The following is a 24,650-nucleotide window of genomic DNA, read 5'->3' as shown; positions in this document are numbered from 1 at the left end:
CAAATATGAACAAGATAAGACTTGTTCACAGATCACTGGGATTAGTCCATCATCCATGTCCCAAAACGTCACAGCCAGGCTCCTTGTAGCCTCCATAGCGGAGGCAACCGTGCAAGGTGCCAACCTGCTCATCGGGACCAGTTAGGGGTTAAGTGTCTCGCTCAAGGACATTTCGACACACTGCCTGGAGGAGCCGGAATCAAAAACGGGAACCTTCTGATTACCAGACGACCGTTCTACCTCCTGAGCCACTGTCGCCCCCCCACTGCCTACGCCCGGACCCGGCGAGTCGGCGACCTTTGCCGAATGTCTTCCCCCCGTCTATCTCCCGTTCTTCCTCTCTCTCTCTCTACCGGACTGCCCGGTAGTAAAAAAAAACAATAAAAATCTACCAAAAACATAATAATAATAATAAAAAGAAGAAATTGCCATGTATTTCCAATGGACCCATTTCTAAATCGTGTTGTTTAAAACAAATAAAGCATGAATATTGGTATGGTGTACCTGTCTGTGTGTATTAATCCACAATCTATAGCTCAACATGAAAGAATTCGCGATTAATCGTAAAAGTAGCAAAATAACAATGTTTATGTTTTCGTTCACTGAGGAACTACACTTCACGTTGGCGCGGCTGACTGACGTCACCACAGTGTAGACTCCTGACTGTATGAGGCGACAGCACTGAACGACAGGCGTTCTACTGGTAAGTATAGTTATTTTTTAACGACAAATTAAACAACCTTTTTTTTTATCCACTTTTTCTCCCCATTTTTCTATTTTTCTCCCATCCCAATTTCGTATTATCCAATTCTTCCCTCCCCTGTCTTGAACGTTGCTAGACTATGCCTCCCACTGGTCGGCTGTAGTGAGGATAGAAGCCTTGCATCACGTGTCCCCTCCGGTACACGAGGAGGCAGCCTGTCGCATCTTTTCACCGCAGCAGCTCGAACTCTCAGTGGCGAGGAGTAACGCGTGTGAGGCTCACGCTGCCCCCGATACTTCCTGCTTCCGCCGCACCGGCATCACCAAACCGACCTGTAGGAGTCGCTGTCCACAACGTCCAATCCACACCCACCGGCTTTCCCACCCTCTAACACTTGCCAATTGTGTTAGTATGAACGACCAGCCAAGCTGGTAGCAACGCCGAGAGCTGGGCTCGAACCCAGCGTCTCCTGCGTTAGTGGCGAGCGCCTTGCCCACTGCGCCAATCAGCCGCCCCCAAATTAAACAACCTTATAACTAACTTTATTTCAACCAAAATGCTTAAACAATAATGTTAGTGATAGAAGGGAACTCATTTTGTGCAAAAATGGAAAGCTTGCCAATGCGAATTATTACAATAGCCGATACATTTTCCCAATGATAAATCCCTATACGGGTGGACTGCGCGGGAAACTAACGTGACGTCAGACTACATGTACACCTCCCTATAGGCTCACCCAGCGTGGCCTAGTTACTGTAGCTGACATCCCTTGCCCCCCTGGAGTGTTTATTCACCCAATGAATCCGTCTTGATCCATATTAGAAATGGGAAAATTATCTAAAAGGTTTGTCCTCAGCTCAGATGCATGAATGCAACCTTTGACCCCTTTGACCTTTCATGCAAGAATTGCAGCCCAAAGTGCTTCACAGCAATAATGTAGACATAATATAGATCAAATAGACATAGGCATAACATTTGCATAAATATAGACAGGCATAAAATCAGCAGAGAATTCACGTCACTTTTTAAAATAAATAAATAAATAAAAAGTGCAACAATGCCCTAAGAAAATTGGGGTAGACTTGAAGAAAACAGGTGCAGGAGTGTCTAAAAGAGGAGACAGAAGACACCAGGGATAGCATTGGCCCCGCTATAAGTCCATCTGTCTGTCTGTCGATCAGTCTGTCTGTCAGTGGGCCCCAAATTCTATTAAAAAGGTTTGGCCCGACATAGTACACGATAGAGATGTGCAGTTTGCCACACTTGATATTAATGTGAGGCAACGCGTCATAATAAATATCACACCACTCGGTGGCATCATAAACAAAGGTCAAGATGTAAAGCTCAGACAGCTTAATCACTTTGTTGTTCCTTTAACTCCGTTCAGACAAATCATTGGCAAAGTCTTACGCAAGATCTTGTTTTCGACCCCGACTGTGACTTTATTTTGTAGCACACAATGCTACATTGTCATGCAACGAACACACACACATGCGAGATGGGGGCGACACACATAGGAACACACACATGCATTTTCTTTTGGGGGTTGCGGGTGAAATTCCCTATCTGCTCTTGACCTTCCCGTCACTGCGGTGGGAGCAATCCATGTGCTCCTGTCCGTCTTCGTCAGGGACGCGACAGCATTAGCAATCTGTTCTGCATGTTTTTCCATTGGGTTTTCTGGAGGGTAAACCCTTGCGAGCACGGGGAGAACATGCAAACTACACAGAAAGGCCTGGGAGATAAATTTGATTAAAAAAAAAAAAAAAAAAAAAAAGGCCTGGGAGATACCCCACCTGGAAACCTGGCAACCCGGCAACCTGGCCCTCAAGCGGGATTCGAACCCACAGCAGCTTTAATTACAACTCAATGACATAATGAAGATAGGGATTTCTTTATGGATTGCTATTCTTTCATCTACCTAATTTCATTGAGCTGTAATTAGCACACACGGAGTCAGTGTCCTCTGATGACATCACTGGAGGACACATTCTCAACTAAATTAATGTGGGCAAAACGACTTTGCTTTGGGATATGTGCGAGATTATGTGCAAGATATAATGTGCAAAATATGTTTTTCAGTGAAGTGCCCCTTTAACAAGTGATCATAACGTAATACTGGCACATGATGGTGGTGGCTTCACCTTCACCATCATCATCATCTATCTGGATCTATATGCCATCTATAAATACCACATATACAATTTCACTAGCCAGCTGAGACAAAAGATTGGGTTATTTTACAACAACAAAAAAAACCTAAATAACCTTACTGTCATGCAATTGTCCTAATCTACTAACCTACATTGTAGCACTCGACACTTTGATGAACATTGTTACTCAGCTGATAGAGTTGTAGCCTTCCTGCTGACTTGTCGTACAAAACTTGTAAATCGCTTTGGATAAAAGCGTCATAGCTAAATGACTAAATGTACATTTATGTCAGTGTTGGATTATGTTGATGTAATCTATAGAAACACTGCCTTGTCCACTCTTTTACCCCTAGACGCCGTATATCACTCTGCTCTTAGATTCCTAACTGGTGATAGTTATGGCACTCATCATTGCTCCCGATGAGCAGGTTGGCACCTTGCATTGTCGGTGTGTGTGTGTGTGTGTGTGTGTGTGTGTGTGTGAATGGAAGAGTGTGAGACATGAGTTGTAAAGAGCTTTGGATAAAAGCGGTATATATAAATGCTGTCCATTTACGATTTACCATTGCATCCTGTATGATAAGGTGGGTTGGTCTTCTCTATCACAAAGATGAAATAGACATTGGTATCGGTTCATCTTTAAGGCCATTGATGGACAATTGCCACCATATATCACAATGGTGCTAGATTGGAATTATGGACCTTATCTGACCAGCTCAAACGGTTCACACTTGAGGTCCCACGGGTTCAGTCTGAACTTGATAAGTCTGCCCTTTGTTTTGATGCACCAGCTTCCTGGGATGATCTTTAACTCACACTAAAAATCAATATCCCACTATCCTCTGGACAATTTAAAAACATCAGTATATGTAACTGTTTTTAATTTAAAACATGATCACAAAGCTCCCTACCTCGGTATTTAACTGTTTTTAATTTAAAACATGATCACAAAGCTCCCTACCTCGGTATGTAACTGTTTTTAACACTTTGGCTGCCATGGGTTAAATTCATTATCAACCGTAGGTTGCCGGCTCTATTTGTCTATAGAGAAAGTCCCCTTCTTTGCAGGGCTATAACTTTTTAAATTCTATTGCTACATTGCCATTATTAGGGGCCATTCAAAGTCCTATATGTATTGTTCATTGTGTAGCAACGTTAAACTTTTTCATTCACATATTCATAGTAAAGTATGGTCTAATGTATAAGTATGTTTTCATCTCTTTTTGCAGCTTTCTCCAGAACGTGATCTATAGCCCCAAATACATTATATTGATGATGCAATACAGTTTTATGGCAATCAGCGCGATATAAAAAATTCCAACTAGACGTACTTCTAGAAGTTACTACACGTCATCTGATGTTGACCGGATGGGCTAGGGGGCGTTTATAATTCCGTGGGCAGCGTTATACCAATCATCTAATGTGGGTCAAATGTTGATAATAGCAGTTAGTATCGAAGACGGTAACTTTACACGCTAAAACTCACCCCAGTCTCCGCGCGCCGTTGGGCGATCATCGTAGAGTAGACATTTTATCATTATGGGATGTAGATTTACCCGGTCCATCTCCAGCTTGTATAATGGTATATACGTCCAAATCATGTTGTTTATCGAGTTATTGGCAATCGATCGCTATGTAGTGTGTCGAGATCGAGTCCCGGGACCTATTAGCGAGTGCCCGGAAGTAATACGGCCGTCCAGCACAACCTCTACGGCACTTCCTGTTAAGCGATTGCGCCGATCGGCCACCAGATGGCGCTCCTGAACCGCCAGAGAGCTCAGTGGGTCCTCCTGGTGGATCTCAGGCCAGCGGAGGGGACATATGAATCCGATCACAGATTTTTGAAATATTGATATTAAAGACGCTGTAAAGCGTCTTCGGCAACTTGAACATGGCCGGGAATGACGTGCTTAAGCGTTTCCCGGCACCCAAAGTGTTAATTTAAAACACGATCACAAACCTCCCCACCCGAGTATAACTGTTTTTTATTTTTGTACTGTTTTTTTCTCTTTCCACTCATGTTTTGTCTCATTTATGCAAATGCATTTCCTCCTTTTATAATGTATTTGAACAGATTTGACCTCTAAATGAACCTCTGGAGTGCTTTAATGAAAAACCACGCTATGTTGTTTTCATTCTTCAAACAGTTGTGCAAGAACAGGCCACAACTCCACAACACAGAGTAGTGCCCTTAATTAGACCCATCTCAAACCACGCCCTCTTTTCTCAATCCTCCAATCACAGTTTGTCTGAGGAAAGCAACACCTGTGATGGGAGGATCGTAGAGAAGGGGGCGGGGTTTGAGATCAAGTTGAGGACACTACTTTATGGTTTTAATCGATCTAACGTTAGCGTTATTGAAATGGTCATGGCATGGTTTTCCATTCAAGGACTTTGAACCAAACAATGATTATAAAAGAGACTGTAAATACCAAGCAGACAAAATGGATAATCTGTTTTAAAGGTATCGAATTTATTATCAAATTCCATTCCAACCGTTGATCTCTCACACAAAGTGTCTCTTGTTGTAGATCATAACATTACCACTTATTAAAATGTAATAAGAAATATAATTTAAAAGTAGTGGTGGTGGTAGAATAGTAGTATTTGTAGTTTTTGTAGTACATAACCACATGTAGATAGATAGATAAGATAAATGTAGCAAGGGATTCTATCTTGTACTTTCATTGTGCTCTTTGTTTCAAGATATGTTGTGATCTTGTTTGCTTACTGCAGTGGTTCTCAAACTACGGGTCGTGGGCAGGTGACAGTAACAGTTTGGCGCGTTGGCCAAAGAAAATATATATATTTTGGCTAAATATGCCTAGTTTTATAAATGTGTATTGATAACAGTGCTGTAATGAAATAGATAAATATGCATGATCAATTTCAATGTGTGCTTTTATTTTTATATTCCTTAATTGCATGTTGAAATTACTCTGTGGGGTCGCCAAAAAGATTCCTAAATAAAATGGGGTCGTGGTATAAAAAATTTGAGAACCCCCTGGCTTACTGCATTGGCTGATTAAAGAATTCAAGAACTGTACTTGTTTAAAGGGGCACTTCACCAAAAACAATGTGGATTTATTTTGCACATAATCTCACACACATCCAAAAACTGTAAACAGTACACATTAAGTTAGTTATTGAGAGTGAATTAGTTTGAATATGGCCACCAGTGATGTCATCGGGTGGATTGAATCCTTGTGTTCTCAATTAAATTATAGCAGCCCCTTTAAGACAAGGACTTTTTTCATCTACATCATTTCATTGAGCTGTAATTAGCACACAAGGAGTCAGTGTCCTCTGATGACATCACTGGAGGACCCATTCAAACTCAACTAACTGACAAACTAAATGAATGGGTGCAAAACTGTTTTGTGTTTTGGGGGATATGTGATATTATGTGCAAAATATGCACATACGTTTTTCACAATATATTTTTGGCTTCATATTCATCTAGATTCTATTTGTCTATAGTTGTAGCGATGAAATTAACCTCAGAATTGACCTCTGAAGTCCTTGAATGGAAAACCACGCACCATGGAAAACCATGCACTCCACAATAATGCTAGACTTAAATCATGAAGCAGTGCCCTTAATTTAATCTCAAATCCCGCCCCCTTTCCTTGATCCTACGATTTAGAGTTCAGTGCCCCGTCCTTGCACCGCCGTTCACATAATCAAAACACCGTAGCGTGCTAATCCATTCAAGCACTTTGAACCAACCAATCATTATAAAAAAAGACTGTAAAAATAAACACACAGCAGACAAACGCGATGATCCGTTTAAAGGTATCGAATTTATTATCAAAGTCCATTTCAACCGTTATAAACACATATATAAACTTCACACAGAGTATCTCTTGTTGTTGTAGATAATAGCGTTACCACTTATTAAAATGTAATAAGAAATACAATAAAAAAAAATAGTGGAAAAGATTCTCACATTTGGAACATCAGCGTGACAACAAAGAGCTTATAAATAACATACGACATACTTCTACACTCGTGCTTCTAGCATGCATCGTGTGTAACGCATGCACCTTTAAACTCATATCAAAACCACACAAAGAACAGCCGTCGTCAACCTGTGGGCAAGTTGGGAAGATGTCCCTCTTAGGAGAAGTCAGACGTTCACTTCAGCACGACTCGAGTCCTCTGGTCACCAAAACACAACCTGCGCGGGAGAGAAACTCTAAATGAGCAGGTCGGATCCTCCGTTGCCGTGTGAACGTGTGAGTGAGTGAGTGAGTGAGTGAATGTGTGAGTGAGTGGGTGAACATAAGTTGTAAAGCGCTTTGGACAAAGAAGTTTGCCTTTGAGAACCAATGGTTCTCGAGCCGTAACGGCACATGGGGCAGGAGCCTATCTCCTGTTTCCGTAGCGTGAGGCAGCTTGATGTACAAGTACACCCCTTGGACATGACGCTAGTATGTCGCAAGGACTTCCCCCCAAACCAACCCTTGATGCTGAGTGTCAAGCAGGGAGGCTATGGGTACCATTTTTAAATAGTCTTTGGTATGACTCGGCCGGGGCTTGAACTCCCAGCCTCCCGAACTCAGGGCGGACACTCTACCCACGAGGCCACTGAGCCGGTTTGGACAAAAGCACTATATAAATGGTAAATAAAACAATAAATGGTACATTTATATATAGCATTTTTATCCAAAGCGCGTGACAATTTTTGTTCCTCACATTCACTCACACATTCACACACCGACGGCGGAGGTGCCGACCTGCTCATCGGGAGCAATTAGGGGTTAAGTGTCTTGCTCAAGGATACTTCGACACACTGCCCGGGAGGAGCGGGAATCGAACCGGGAACCTTCAGACCTCCTGAGCCACTGTCGCCCCCACTGTAAGTGCAGTCCATTCACCATTTACATGAGTGAACCGATCTATAATGAAATCATTGATCTGCCGTTCAATGCTGTGGCGCCCAATTCAATTACTGGCCGATTAATTTTGCACATAATCTCATACACGTGCAAAAACACACATGCACACATTAATTTAGATTGACAGCTATTGACAGTAAATAAGTTTGAATATGGCCACCAGTAAGGGGTTGGACCGTATGGTCTAAAATCTATATCACGGTATAATTTGAAGCACAGACAGTAACAGTATATATCACGGTACAATCAATGTTGATATAACTGCTTCTGAAGGGATATAACACTGGTATGGCAGCTATTACTGTACTCTTGTATTACTAGGTTATATTCCACATAGTACAGAGGTATTTTAAGAACATTTATTAGGCAAAACTGCAATTGAAAAGAAAATGCAAAACCTTTTCTCAAGTTACTTGCACAAGTAAACAGTGACGCCGTTTGTTATGCCGGTCCATCACTGGCATCAGTGGTAAGGAGGACTGACTTTGGAAAACGCCTGAGTAGCTGATGTCTGAGTAGCTGATGTCAGAGTAACTGATGTCTGAGTAACTGTCTGAGTAACTGTCTGAGTAACTGATGTCTGAGTAACTGATGTCTGAGTAACTGTCTGAGTAACTGATGTCTGAGTAACTGATGATGTCTGAGTAACTGATGTCTGAGTAACTGTCTGAGTAACTGATGTCAGAGTAACTGATGTCAGAGTAACTGATGTCAGAGTAACTGATGTCAGAGTAACTGATGTCTGAGTAACTGTCTGAGTAACTGTCTGAGTAACTGATGTCTGAGTAACTGATGTCTGAGTAACTGTCTGAGTAACTGATGTCTGAGTAACTGATGATGTCTGAGTAACTGATGTCTGAGTAACTGATGTCTGAGTAACTGATGTCTGAGTAACTGATGTCTGAGTAACTGATGTCTGAGTAACTGATGTCTGAGTAACTGATGTCTGAGTAACTGATGTCTGAGTAACTGTCTAACTGTCTGAGATGCAGAGACAGCAATAATTGTCCCACCGCTACCCGACTATTAACTCAATGTTTGCGGAGTATGCATTCTTTTGCTTCCTTAATATTCCAACACGTGTTTTGTTTTTAGGTGATAGAAAAGATTGCTGGTATTTACAACAATTTGCAGATGACAGTTTTCTGCTCTATATCTGAGGTTTTAAAACCAAACCGTGTCCATATAATAATATAATAATATAATTTTAACCTGTGTTCTTTTTTTGACAAACAATTACTCCTCTTCGTTCTGTCCTGTATAAGAATGTTATCTATATAATGTAATGTATAAAATAGATTACTTCATATTCTATGACAATTCTACAATAATAAGGCTACGACGTTATGCCATAAATAAATGGTACATATGATGACAGGATAATTATTGTATTATCCTGAATCAATTGACCAACACAGAACAAGTAAGATAACAGCGGTTAGCTTCACCCCATACGTCCTCCTGGCTCACGTACCGTCTGGTCGTCTCGTCCTCCAATCTGACCTCCAATCAGTCTCAGCTGAGGTTTATAGAGAAGGTTAGATGGAAGTGGCTCCTCCTTCAATTCCCTAAAACTGACCTCACCATGGAGGGTCATGTGACCAGAGACCCCCCCTTTACCCAATATCCCGACGACACCCACAGCAGCTGTTAATCCCATAGTTTGGACTTCTTCTGTGTACCTCTCTCTCTAGACTCTGACCACAGCGGTTATCTCCGAAATACAACTCTTTTATTGCCCTCACCTTCCATAAACCTCCTCTCCCCTCAGGGTCACACATCATCACATCCCATACACAACTGACAATATCTCTCTTCAGTGGTCCCTCAACCTACTAATATAGATGTGTAATAAGAGTAGCTTACCCCTAATCAACCATGGCTCAAGATTGTATAATTATTATATGGTGAATCTTGGCACACCTCAGCTGCGCTTTCAGCCATTTCATCGTTTTTGTAATGTCTCTCGCATGTTGCAGATGATTCGGTGGAGCAGGCTGATGACTACGCAAGCCTGCATGCATCGCATCGCTGCCTCCTACTGGTCTGGTTACGTCATTGCTACTTTAGAGCTGCTCTACCGGTCACAAGGTATAGGGAGGTGTAGTGGTTACGTCATTGCCGTTTTTCATGTTCCACCCTCTGTCCAACGCAATGTATTTCCCCATTGCCCATTTCTAAATCGCCTCGTTTAATACAAATAGAGCATTAACATTGGCATGGTGTACCTTTCTGTGCTTATTCATCCACAATCTATAGCTCAACATGAAAATATTCACAATTAACACTTTGATCGCCATGGTTAAATTCATAATTTACCATCCCTCGCCATCTCTATTTGTCTATGGAGAAGTTCCCCTTCTTTGCAGGGCTATAACTTTTTAAATTGTATTGCTAAATTGACATTATTATGGCCCATTCAATGTCCTATATCTATTGTTCAGGGTGTAGCAACGTTATACTTTTTCATTCACATATTCATACTAAAATACGGTCTAAAGTATAAGTATGTTTTTATCGTTTTCTGCAGCTTTCTCCAGAACTTTATTTATAGCCCCAAATGCATTATATTGATGATGAAATACAGTTTGATAGCGATCGGTGCCAGATAAAAAATTTCAACTGGAGGTACTTCTAGAAGTTACTACGTATCATCTGATGTTGACCGGATGGGCTGGGGGTCGTTTATAATTCCGTGGCCAACGTTAGATGATTCATGTAGTGTGGGTGATATGGTCATCAGAGCAGTTAGTAAAGAACACGTTGGAAAATAACGCTGGATCTTACCGTATCTTCCTCGCGCCGTTGGACGATCAGCTTGGAGTAGACAGTTTTCTATTATGGGATGTTGATCTAGATCAGGGGTCGGGAACCTATGGCTTGCGAGCCATATATGGCTCTTCTGGTGACAGCATATGGCTCCCAGAAATTTGAGTAATTTTTTTTTTTTTTTTTTTATTTAAATACTTGTGATATTTCTTAATAATACTGTGTCATTTTAAAGTAAACAGAAATTAGTTTTGAAGATACAGCTAATAGTATCTGTAGCTGAAGATATAGCGAGCAGAGCTGGCGAGGGAACACAAGTGAACAGAAATTAAAAATCTTCAACCTGAAGACTAGCTGATTCTTAAAACTTGGAACGAGCTTCCTGTGACATACCACACAATGCAGCGTGAGTATTGCCGTATTGACCATGTTTGGCTCTACATATGCATGTGGGCAGTCATTCTCGCATATGAGGAACATTAAGACCAACCTACGCTCACGTTTAACTGATGGAAGCCTCAACGCCTGCATGAAGCTCAACCTCACCACGTATGAACCAGATACAAGGCCATCAGCAAAACCATGCAGCACCAGAAGTCGCATTAAAAGTAAGACATATTTAATTTATTATATGTTAAAAATACTATATGGCTCTCAATGAAATATATTTAGAAATATTTGGCTTTTATGGCTCTCCCAGTCAAAAAGGTTCCTGACCAGGAATGATGAACCATTTCCAGGTTGTATAATACTATATACGTCCAAATAACGTTGTTTATTGAGTTAGGGCGAGCGATTGATTATCCAGTGTGTCGAGATGGAGTCCGGCTAACGATCGCGAGTGCCCGGACGAAATATGGGTGAGCACTTCCTGTTTGGCGCGTCACTTCCTGTTGGGCGATCTGCCGATCGGCCACCAGATGGCGCTCTTGAACCGTTAGACAGTTGAGTGGAGCTCAGCAGTATATCTCAGGTCCCCGGAGGAGAAATATGATTTCGATCACAGATTTTTGAAATATTGATATCAAAGACGTGTTACGGCGTCTTCGGCAGAATGAGCATGGCGGGCAATGACGATTTTCGGCGTTTCCGGCGATTAAAGTGTTAATCATAAAAGAAAGAAATCACGAAATTTTATTTCAACCAAAAATGTTTAAACAATAATGTTAGTGATAGAAGGGAACTCATTTTAAAAAAAAATTTTAATCCTCGCTTTCTCAGATTTTTTTCTCTGTTTTCTCCCCGTCCCAATTTAGTCGTTGTGCCAATTCCCCCCCTCCCCTACCTGGTTGTTGTGCGCATGTTCTCCTACTGGTCGGTACAAGGGAACCCTGAAATCATCCGCACGCTTCCTCCGACACGCGCAGCGACAGCCAGTGACTCTTTTTTCACCTGGCAGCGAGGACTCTCATTGGTGAAGTGTAACGTATGGGAGGTCACGCTGCCTTCATCAAGTCCTGCCTCCGCTGAGCAAGCGCCCAGACTTGACCTGTAGGCGTCGCTGTCCACAACGCCAGATTCCCACCCATGACTTGCCCTCCCCCTAACCCAGCCAAACGAGTTAGTATAGCGATCAGCCCAAGCAACGCTGAGAAGGGAACTCATTTTGTGCAAAAATGAAAAGCTTTTCAATTTCCATGCAGCAGAATTGTTACAATAGCCGATAATCCATTTTCCCAATGATAAATCCCTATACGGGTGGAACAACCAGTGACGTCAGACTACACCTCCCTATAGTCAAAATCCATAACGTAGCGCAAGTTCATACCGGTGTACTTTTTATACCGTCCACCCCGACCACCAGTGATGTCATTGGAGACAATGGGTCTCATTCTCCAACGGACTTGAGACAAAATAATTTGCTCTTAGGGCCATTTAAGACAGCTTAGATTTTGGGATTCCCCAACCGTCCCTAAACTTGGATTTTATTTATTTTTCCGACATCAAATGCGTAATTTTTTTAAATCGTACAAATAGTCATATTTATTTAAATTATGATTAATTAATTCCAAGGAGGCCGCCTGTAGAGTTGACATGAAGGAATCACTATGATTCCTCCCAAATAAAGCCAAATCCAAGCTTAGGGACGGTTGGGGAATCCCAAAATCTAAGATGTCTTAACCCTTTCACTACCACACGACAGAATCCGCGGAGCTAATGACGCTAATGATGGAGCATCGCCGTCGGTTGTGTGATAGTAAAGGGCTAACCTTCTGTATTGTCACAGTGAAAGGGTTAACCGGCTGTCGTGTGGCAGTGAAATTTTTGTCTTAAGTCCGTTGGCGAATGAGACCCATTGAATCCTTGTGTTGTGTTAATTGCATGGAAGTTGTGCATGTGGGTAACATTGGCCGGTGAGAGATTGTATGGAGGGGGGGGGGGGTGTGGTTGTGGCGTGGCGGAGCTAGTCTTTGAGGCTTCCCGAGGTGTTGTGGGCAGTGGGCCTAACTTAATGAAACACCAGTGAAGGGAGGTGCCCACTTGATGACCCTGGTGATATGCTGTCTCTGGCTGCCTATCTGTCTACATGCTGGGTTGTGGTGGTCATTAGGGGCCATGTGGTGGTAGAGTATGTAGCAACACATTGTCAATAGCTGCAGCTCACATCCAAGGGGAATGGATCAGTTGAATGGGCCATGTAATACATTCATAGTGTGTAATTCCATAGTACGTATTTATAGGCATGTTAGAGCCTCCCGTGGCACTGGGAGTGGGTTTCTTCATTGAGCGTTTATCCTTATTATTAGGGAACAAGTATCTTGTGTTTTATTATCAATAATGCTACTACTACAACCAATACTACTAATATGATTACTTATACAGTACCACAACTACTATTACTACCACTAAATGGTAAATGGCTGCTTTTTTATATAGCAGCTTTTATCCAAAGCGCTTTACAATTTGTTACTCACATTTTTTACCCATTCACTCACACATTCACACACCGACGGCGGAGGCAACCATGCAAGGTGCCAACCTGCTCATCGGGAGCAATTAGGGGTTAAGTATCTAGCTCAAGGACACATCGACACGCTGCCCGGGAGCAGTGGGAATCGAACCGGGAACCTCCGGATTGCCAGACGACTGCTCTACCTCCCGAGCCACTGTCGCCCACTACTATCATCACTACCACTATTAGTACAGAAACTACTCCTACTCCTAATAATACTACCACCATTACCAAGTCACAACTCCATCACCACTACATGTAGACTAACAGTGAAGGTACAGTACATACCTGACCAAGGTGACAGTGAGCAGTGCTCCACAGGTGGGTCCATCACCACTACATGTAGACTAACAGTGAAGGTACAGTACATACCTGACCAAGGTGACAGTGAGCATGGCTCCACAGGTGGGTCTATCACCACTACATGTAGACTAACAGTGAAGGTACAGTACATACCTGACCAAGGTGACAGTGAGCATGGCTCCACAGGTGGGTCTATCACCACTACATGTAGACTAACAGTGAAGGTACAGTACATACCTGACCAAGGTGACAGTGAGCATGGCTCCACAGGCGGGTCCATCACCACTACATGTAGACTAACAGTGAAGGTACAGTACATACCTGACCAAGGTGACAGTGAGCAGTGCTCCACAGGTGGGTCCATCACCACTACATGTAGACTAACAGTGAAGGTACAGTACATACCTGACCAAGGTGACAGTGAGCAGTGCTCCACAGGTGGGTCCATCACCACTACATGTAGACTAACAGTGAAGGTACAGTACATACCTGACCAAGGTGACAGTGAGCAGTGCTCCACAGGTGGGTCCATCACCACTACATGTAGACTAACAGTGAAGGTACAGCACATACCTGACCAAGGTGACAGTGAGCATGGCTCCACAGGTGGGTCCATCGCCACTACATGTAGACTAACAGTGAAGGTACAGTACATACCTGACCACGGTGACGGTGAGCATGGCTCCACAGGTGGGTCCATCACCACTACATGTAGACTAACAGTGAAGGTACAGCACATACCTGACCAAGGTGACAGTGAGCATGGCTCCACAGGTGGGTCCATCACCACTACATGTAGACTAACAGTGAAGGTACAGCACATACCTGACCAAGGTGACAGTGAGCATGGCTCCACAGGCGGGTCCGACCCAGTAGATCCAGTGATGGTCCCAGTAGTTAGCTACGACTGCAGGACCAAAGGCCCGGGCTGGGTTCATGCAGCCTCCGGATACTGTTCCTCTGAAAGCAAGACACTTCTGGTTACTGTCCAGCTGGCCTCAGACCCCTGGAACAGGGCTTTTATTTGATTAATTATTATTATTTATATATTTTTTTTTACCTTATTATTACTATTCAAAAGTGCAACATGAACCATTAAAACAATATCACAGAAACATTTGGCAAATATGTATAAGATAGTGATGTGGGTCTGAGCTCCAGCTATCCCTCCCCCATTCTTTTTATTTTCTTATTTGTTTTTGCTTTGTTTGTTCGAACTGTAGTGTTATTTTGGGTGGGGAGGGCGGTTGAGCTGGGGCAAATTATAAAAAGAAGCATAAATAAATATATATAAGATACAACTACAATAAACAAAGCAAATTAAATTGATAAAAGGAAAGGGTATAATGTCCCATTTCATAATTTATTTTTAATTATTAATTATTACATTTAAATTAAAATAGAAAATTTTAATAAATTAAAATAGAAAAATTAAATAATAAAACATTAAAAAATGTAATACATTTCATTAACATATATGTCTTTCTGTTTGTAAAGTTTAAGTAACATTTGTGAATATAGTATTTGGCTAACAACAACATTTTATTAATAATAATAATAATAATAAAAAAAAAAAAGCTTTCTCAGCCAAATATCGCATTTGTGAAATAAAGTGCCAAATCAGAGTAGTGTTAGGTCTATGAAGCTAGCTGGGGTCTGGCGTGTCCAGCCTGCTATCAGCACACTGCACCTGCTCAGCCTGCATGTCCTCATGAAGGGTCACAGCGTGTTATCATCCACGCCCTGTATAGTATTTATAAATATAGAATCTAGAACCTACTAGAAGCATGTTACTCTATTACCAAAAAAGGCCCTTACTGATAATGTACTGTACATTCAATGTTTCTATCACATTATATTATTAACACTATATTATATTAAAACTAAAAAAGGTTTTGAACACATTCATTTAGTTAGAAAATCTTTGAGAGAAAATGAGTTTGAATATGGCCACCAGTTATGTCATCGGCGACATTGGATCCTTGTGTTAATTACAGCACTAAAACAGCAATACCTTGTCTTGTAGGGACGGCTACCTTATCATTTCACTGAGCTGTAATTAACACAATACAAGGATCCAATGTCCACGATGACATCACTGGTGGCCACATTCAAACTCATTTGCCCTCAATAACTGTCAAACTAAATTAATGTGTGCAAAACTGTTTTTGGATGTGTGTGACATTATATGCAAAATAAATCAGCATTGTCTTTTTGGTGAAGTGCCCCTTTAATGTCAATTGTTTATTCTACATACACAGTACACATACACAGTAATATCCCAAATGTATTGCTGGTGGTAGAATAATATGGATACAGTAGGTTGGTTTTGATTGTTCTCACTGATGATGCACTTTAATCATTTCCGTTTTAATTTCAATGTTTTCTCTGTGTTGTGGTATTATGAATTGTTGCTTTTTAACTTTTAAATCCTTAATCACCAACCATACCACCATAAACTGCAGTTGTTTTAATTGATTGTGCATACTCTATTATGTCTTGCATTTATTGTATATTTATTGTATTTCTTTCATGTATTTATTATGTATGTATACGCTTGACGTCATTGAAAATCAATGAATTGAAAATCAATTAATTCTCTAGTTGAAATAAGGACTGAATGAAAGAATGAATCTGCTGGCTGTGAGAGACAAACGGCTCCTTTGGGGATAATATAAAGAGCGCCTCCACTCTAACCCTGTCAGATGCAGAGAAGCTTGTCCATGCCTTTATCTCCTCAAGACTGGACTACTGTAACGGACTCTTCATTGGGATTCCTGGCAAGAGCATCCAAAAGCTGCAATACATCCAGAACAGCGCTGCCAGGATCCTGATGAGTCCGTAAACACGATCACATAACCCCCATCCTCCACTCACTACACTGGCTCCCCGTCTCATCCCGGATCAACTACAAAATCCTGACGATCACCCATAACTGCATAAACGGACACGCACCCCTCTACCTTCAGGAACTCATCACTCCACAATCCTTCACCCGCACCCTCAGATCCGCAGGTAGCCTGCTCCTTCAGGTCCCCAATACCCTGCTCTGCACCATGGGTGACCGAGCCTTCTGCACAGCTGCACCACGCCTGTGGAACAGCCTCCCCATCCAGCTGAGGGCACCACAGAGCCTGGACTCTTTTAAAGCAGGCCTGAAAACCTACCTATTCAAAAAGGCCTTTGACTGTTAGCTTTTTATTTTAATTTTATTGCGCTGTTGTTTTAACATTGTCTGTTTATACTATGTTTTTAATTAACTATGTTCTATTTTTTATCTTACTTTTATTCTGTATTTTATTTTATTTGTTTTACTAATAACTATTTTATTTCTATTTTTTTAACTATGTTTTAACCCTGTAGTGTAGCACTTTGGGATCCCAGCGAACAAAAAGTGCATTACAAATCCAATCTATTATTATTATTATTATTATCGTGCCGGTGAGGTCTCACCCAGCCAGCACGCCGGCCGCCACCGTGAGGCCGATGCAGAGAGGAGCCAGCCGGGAGCGGGTGTGTCTGTTGACGGCCCCCATGCACACCACCGTGGTCAGGAAGAGGGTCAGTATCATCTCCACCACCGTGGCACCGCCCGGCCCAGTGGTGGCCTTCACCACATCGAACGCCCCTCCAGAGGCAGCGAGGAACAGGGGAGCAGGGGACACCGCCTGGAGGTGGAACGTATGAAATATTAAAGGAACACGCCAACATTTTGGGACATTAGCTTACCGTCTTCTCCAGTGCGAGACAAGAAGATAGATACCGGTTTCCTCTCTGTGCGTTCAGTAGAAAGCCATCAGGCTGCACGTTAGCCTACAGTAGCTTAGCACAATGAATGGAAGCGGACATGACCGGTTAGCCAAGGCATTGTCCAACTAACACCTCTCCCGAAGGCTATCCGGTCATGTCCGCTTCCATTCATTGTGCTAAGCTAGGCTAACATGGAGCCAGGCGTGTTCCTTTAAAGCGTTAATCAGCTTTGTGGCACATTCCATTAGATTCTAATTCATTGTCATCATACATTAGTTACAGTACAACGAAAAGTTTGTCATCCAACCAGAGTGTAAATGTAACAGTAAAGTGCAATAGTAATATACAATGTACAGGGGATTAAACTGGGTATAAAATATATAAGTTAGTACTACTGAGTAGTAGTGCTAATCAGATTATTAGTATGTACAGAATAGTATTAATATGTACAGTGATACAGGTATAATCAGTCATACTGGCCAGCAGCGTAACTAGTAAGGGATATGTACAGATATAGATATGGTATCTATCACAGATATGTAAAAAGGATTATATGCGGTTATGTACAGAAATATGTGGATATATATATTTATACAGTAAGAATAAATATATACGGTATATACAGCATTATTGTATATGCAATACGTGCAGAGTTGTATGGGTTATATGCAGGTGTATAAGTAGGTATATATAAGTATTATATGGAGGTATATACATCTCTGTCATCTATGTATGCATATTCATACAATAGTCATATTCAAAATGGTGAGGTAATATGATAGATCATTTGTGTGTCTTTCATACACAATGCAATCACACAATACAGGCAGTCGTTCATGGTTCTAATGACAAGAAGCCAAGTCTTGTCAAGTGTAAATAAATTAAATAATTAATTAATTAATAAATACATTAATGAATTAACTAATAAATAAATAATACATTAATTAATTACATATATATATACAGTATATATATATATATAATTTATATAAATACATATAATATACGTACATATATATATAATTTATATACCGGTATATTAATTAAGGCTGTCAAAGTTAATGCGCTATTAATGCGTTAACGCACGATTCTATTAACGCCACTATTTTTTTTAACTCACGATTAACTTTAGAAAAAAATATGTTTTTATTTTTATTTTATTTTACTAGACTTCACTCTGGTATATTATTGATACTCTCATTGATACTATGTTTGTTTCTGACTCAAAGTGTGTGTGTGTGTGTGTGTGTGTGTGTGTGTGTGTGTGTGTGTGTGTGTGTGTGTGTGTGTGTGTGTGTGTGTGTGTGTGTGTGTGTGTGAGAGAGATAGAGAGAGAGAGGGGGGGTGAGAGAGATGAGGAAGGGGCAAGAGAGAAATTTATTTCCCCATTATTTCATGCATACTTTATTCATTGTTTTAAATTATTATTTTCTTTTAAGTTATTTTGTGCATCACTCTGTTTTGAATTTGATGCAAATTTGCAATGCATGAGGGTCATCCTTTTGTGTTAAATGGCTGCATAAAGCAAGCATTTGTTGACTCTCATGTTGATAAGAGTATTAAAACTTGGAACTTGAAAAAGATCAGTTTAAGGTAGATACAATTCTTTTATCTTTTTAATGTGATTAATTTGCGATTAATCGCGAGTTAACTATGGACAATCATGCAATTAATCAGATTAAATATTATAATCGATTGACGGCACTAATATTAATACATAATTTTTCTAAAGTAAATTAATGAATGTGTAACTTTCTGAGTCAACCGAGATTAGCAATATTGCCATATTAATACAAATAAGGTCGGTCATTGCTGTTGGCCAAATTTTCCATTTACATTGCCTTGAAACATTGCCTTGTGTATCAGAGATCAGAGAAAGTTGTGCTTTCAGAATGTAAGTCATATTACAATTTAAAGTACGGTGTTTGGCCTGTTCTTCCTACCTTCACCAAACCAGCACCAGCCATCGCTCCAAGTGCCTGGGCCAGTATGTAGGGTCCCAGCAGGACGATGTCCATCCCCCCACACAGGAACACACTCAGGGACACCGCAGGGTTGAAGTGCCCTCCGCTGGAACCAGAGAGATTATTATTAAGCATCATTTCTGTTTGTTTTGGCAACATCTAGTGGTGACAAGTGGTCATTGCTGTTGCATTTTTGGACTGTATTACGGTAACTTGTTTTCCACCAATTCATCTTCTACTTTAAACACTTTTTTAACAGTACACCATATTTGTATCTATTTATTACAAAGAAGATTTGCACTACATCCACAAAAGTGTGCATTTTGTACTTTAGGTTTTACTTTAGTTTAAATATAAACTATAATATAAATTAAATAAAAAAAATTTAAATTTAAATTTAAAAAAATCTAACCATAACTAACCTTACTTAGTCCTGCACTTGTCCTAATAAACTAACCTATACTGTAGCACGCAACACTTTGATGAACATTGTTACTCAGCTGATACCCTTCCTGATGACTTGTCGTACAGAACTTGTAAGTCGCTTTGGATAAAAGCGTCAGCTAAATGACTAAATGTAAATGTAGTTTGTATATTGTATAGTGTTTGGACTTATTCTTTTAACTTTTTTACTGTATGAAGCACATGCTCAGGGGGCTCATACAGAACCAAGCATTTCACTGTAATGGACATGTACTTTATATGTGACAAATAAAACAAAACTTGAACTTCTATTCATCCCAAACAAACTGCTGTTTCTGTAAAACACATCCACTTCCTGTGTGTTAGATGATTTTACCAGGAATGTCCTGCCAGACACCAGTGTTTAGAACAGCCAAGAACAAATGTAAACATTCATGAACTGGTTATAGGTAGAATCACTATCACATCACATCAGTTTGTGATAAAGTGGCAAATACTATATGATAAGGTTTGAGATTATTACTTTAAACTAGGGATGCACGATATTGGCTTTTTTACCGATACCGATATAGTCCAACTCTTAATTTCCGATACCGATATCAACCGATACCGATATATGCAGGGTTCCCCCCCCCCCCCCAAAAAACGGAATAATTTCAGGTAATTAACATTACATATCTCTTGTCATGTAATTAACACAACATTATGCATACTTTGACAATAAATAAAAAAATTATTTGTTCTTACTTGCTTGCCTGGGTAAATAAAGGTTAAATAAATGTAAAAAAAAATTAAATAAAAATTTACAATTTAAATTTTTATGCCAATATCGGTAGGCCGATAATATCGGACATCCCTACTTTAAACCATAATGATGAACCCCACGTCGCTCACAAAGACGTATGCACCACAGATATGCATGTGTAGATCGTATTTGTAAGGCAGTTTGAATGAAAGCATCACTGAAATTACATTGTATTGTATTCTATATACAAACACTTCATGTAAGAAGGCCCACCCATAGGGGGAAGCCTTCTTGGGGCCTAGCTGCATGGGTCAGCAATAAACATATATGTATATGATATGAGTTAAGCAGCTTTAGAGAGGGCCCATTCACTGGACTTTTTCAGGGGTGCTGCCCAGCCATTTTTATGTTAATGTGATGCAAGAATATGAGAACGCAAATCTCAGTACACTTGGAATTCCACATTGTGAAAATATGAAATGATCAGCCATAGATAAAAATATAATGAGATATCAGTGATAAATGTCATAAATGTCATCAGTTCTCACCTGATTGGTCCCAGCACCGTGACGAGCACGCCCAGAGCCAGTCCGTGTGCCAGGGCCGGCTGGAGGGCGCCGTCCACTCCCAGGTTCCCCACCACGGACACGCACCCCACGAACACAAACAGGGTGGTCCCGACCAGCTCCGCCAGGCACGGCTGGACGTATCTCTCGAAGAAGAAGACGGCGGGTATCTCCCCTCTCGTCGCGTCCTTGCCCTTCTTCTCCGTCTCTCCCGCGTCGACCCCCTCGATGGTGAAGGCCTCGGTCTTATTATTAGGCTCCGTCGTCTCGGACATGTTGGCTCCGCGGACCCGTTGTCCCGTGATGCCTAAGGTGTCAAGTCCACCTGCTGGTGTCTCCACCGGTCAGCTGCTGGCCTGCTGCCTGGCCCGAGTGCTCGGAGGAGGAGAGTGCGGTGGTGGCGTGTGGCAGCGGGGTGGTCAGAGGACGAGCCCTGGGGGTTTTTAAACCCTAAACCAGAGAACACACACACGCACATGCCCACTTCCTCCCAGGCCCCACCTACCTCCAACCGTCTACACCTCGAGTTACTGGTATTAGAACTCTCTCCGGGGGAGTCTATTAACCGATAAAACAATATTGGCATTTAGCTGTGACTATCGGAGAGAACGCTGGCTGGCGGATCGATAAGTGTTCCGTCATTTAAAACAATCAGCACCTTTTGTTTGTGATATTCCACATAATACACGTGAACAATAAAGCAAATAAGGGTTCCTTCTGGAAGATGTCTCAATGTATTAATGCATTTCTGATTTCCATCTCATATTCACGAATGCTAAGGGAAGCATATATATATATATATATACATGACGTACATATACAGTATATACTGTATGTATAAGACATGTATATATACATACATGACATGCATATATATACATACAGGACATGTGTGTGTATATATATATATATATATATATATATATACACACACACATACATGACATGCATATACAATATATACTGTATGTAAAAGACATGCATATATATACATACAGGATATGCATATACATACTGTATATACATACATACAGGCCATGCATATACATAAATACATACAGGACATATATATAAAACCATACATGACATGCATATAAAATTTATAAATATATACATACAGGACATGTACGTATTGAGGAACTTAACACTTTCACTGCCACACGACAGAAGGTTAACCCTTTACTAGCATCCGCGGAGCTAATGATGCTAATGATGGAGCGTCGCCGTCGGTTGTGTGATGGTAAAGGGCTAACCTTCTTGTAGCTGAGGGGTACAATTCCCTGACTGTATTGTTAGATATGATATTTAATACCACTACCTCATGTACTTTAACTTCTGGCCACCCAGTACAAGATATAAGTATGATGAACACTTTCCCACCTGATGAAACGAACCAACACAAATGTACCAAATCGAATATTTAATACAGCAAAGGGTGTATACAACATTCACTTAATTACATTTATGATTTGAAATATTGAATATGCACTTTTATGGCAAATGAGTATTCGTAGGTAAATCAACATTGAATGTCCAATCTCTGGTTGCGCAGGGAGTAAGTATACAACCTGGAATATTTAGGAAACGATAGCGATGGTACTTAAATGATTATAGCTGGATACACTAAGGGGGGGGGGGGGGTCCCGCTGGTTGTAAGACAGTAGGAGGGGGGGGGGTTAGAGAAGCCGCTGGCGGTATCCCATCTGGCCGACGGTGTCTTGGGAGAATCCAAAGTCTTGGACACAGTGCCCACAGAACCTCGGGCCGCAGACGAATACAGCTGGACCCTCTGTGGAACGGTATCTGCCGGTCCACAACGGAGAGACGTGGTGCGACCTCACGTGTAGAGCGCCGCCTCACCTGGAGTCCTCTCCGGGGGGTAATTCCAACACTCGACAGTGTTGGCCTTTATCCATGGAATAATCAAAGCACACAAAGCATAATCCAAGAGCCGTGGAAGGCTCGCCGTCGTCGGGTAGAGTAATCCAATATACAGGTCCAGTCGCTCTTGACCCGGAGCTCCTCGGATGCAATCACCACTAGGGGTCTGACCAGCCTGGATAAGCGTCCAGATAACGTCAGGAACGATGGGGGTACTGATAACTGTAGAACTCGAACCGAACGATGCACCATACATAAATAGACTATTATTAGCTTAATAGAATACGTCCAACTCGACGGTATGGTGCCAAACTATGACCCTTCAACTATTAATCTACACGATATCTCAATGCCTATTCTGGGCCAAGTAGGCCCTACTACACTGCACGTGCGTCGTGGGGAGGCTTTTGCGTCTGTCACTCTGTTGGAGGGTAAAGAACTGGACTAAAAGAAAGTTCTACTTTACGAGCGCCATATATATATGCGCTATGAACAAATAGTACCATTCGTATTTCGCCCGGCATATTACTGCGCGGAACCGGGGGTTGCCTCGACATGTTAGGCGGCACGATTGAACTTGGACCTAGGGGTATGGCAACCTGGCGCCAGGTTCTCGTCCAATGGTAGAATGAAACTATTATGGGCTGTTTAGTAGAAACGGGGATATTCAATGCATATTGTACAAGGAATATACAGGGGATATCAAACGATATACAAATACAATTAAATATATATATATAAATAAATATACATATTCGGTTTAATCTGATCCTTCACAACACTTCTGTATTGTCACAGTGAAAGGGTTAACCGGCTGTCGTGTGGCAGTGAAAGGGTTAAGAGTTGTGCTGGATCCGCTCACCAGGCTACAATACAATCCATTGGGCGGGCAAGTGTTAAAAACCAACCATGATAGGTGTGACCTTTATAATTAGGTTTTAATAACCTTTGATACAATGTACAGTTTGCAACTGTCAGGGCGCCTGCACAGCGAGGACGGGAGATGTCGAGGGTAGTGTGAGCCTCCCACACGTTACACCTCGCCAATGAGAGTCCGCGCTGGCAGGTGAAAAGAAGTGGCTGGCTGACTCTACATGTATCGGAGGGGACATGCGATAGATTCTTCAACCCTCCCTACGACCGACCAGTGGGGGGTACATGCGAGCAATGATCAAGACAGGGGAGGGGGTTATTGGCACGGCTAAATTGGGATGGGAGAAACACAGAAAAAGGAGGAGAAAAAGTGTATAAAAAAAAGAACTATTAGGAATGTTTGACCATCAAGTGTGTCCGACACTCAACCACCAAAACCTGCATGGACTACAACGTATGGCGCGTATCATGTCAGTTAGGGTACCTTGTGTATACCGTTTACTTTTTCTCGTACTCATAGTATATATTCAGATTCAAATTCTTTATTGCCTATTGTAGGCGCCGTAATGGAGGTCTCTTTATTATGATTCAGTATTCTAGTTTTGTTGTATTATTAGTTGTACTGTCACTTTAGGTGGTGGGCGTGCTCACGGGGGTGTGGCGCTA

General features: G+C 41.5%; 1 protein-coding gene across 1 annotated transcript; it reads right to left on the bottom strand.

Moving 5' to 3' along the window:
- Positions 1-6,640: 6,640 nt before the first annotated feature.
- On the bottom strand, positions 6,641-21,616 carry aqp8a.1 (aquaporin 8a, tandem duplicate 1). The gene is made up of 5 exons (XM_084322727.1): positions 21,213-21,616; positions 19,476-19,602; positions 17,236-17,450; positions 14,608-14,742; positions 6,641-7,036 (listed from the first exon to the last, which is right to left on the bottom strand). Exons 1-5 carry the CDS (start codon positions 21,503-21,505, stop codon positions 6,994-6,996), a joined length of 813 nt encoding a protein of 270 aa, XP_084178853.1. The 5' UTR covers positions 21,506-21,616; the 3' UTR covers positions 6,641-6,993.
- Positions 21,617-24,650: the final 3,034 nt, after the last annotated feature.

Source organism: Notolepis coatsorum, assembly GCF_963971535.1.
Source record: "Notolepis coatsorum genome assembly, chromosome: 10".
In the NCBI taxonomy this organism is placed as follows: domain Eukaryota; kingdom Metazoa; phylum Chordata; class Actinopteri; order Aulopiformes; family Paralepididae; genus Notolepis; species Notolepis coatsorum.
This window is presented reverse-complemented; position numbering and strand designations above follow the sequence as displayed.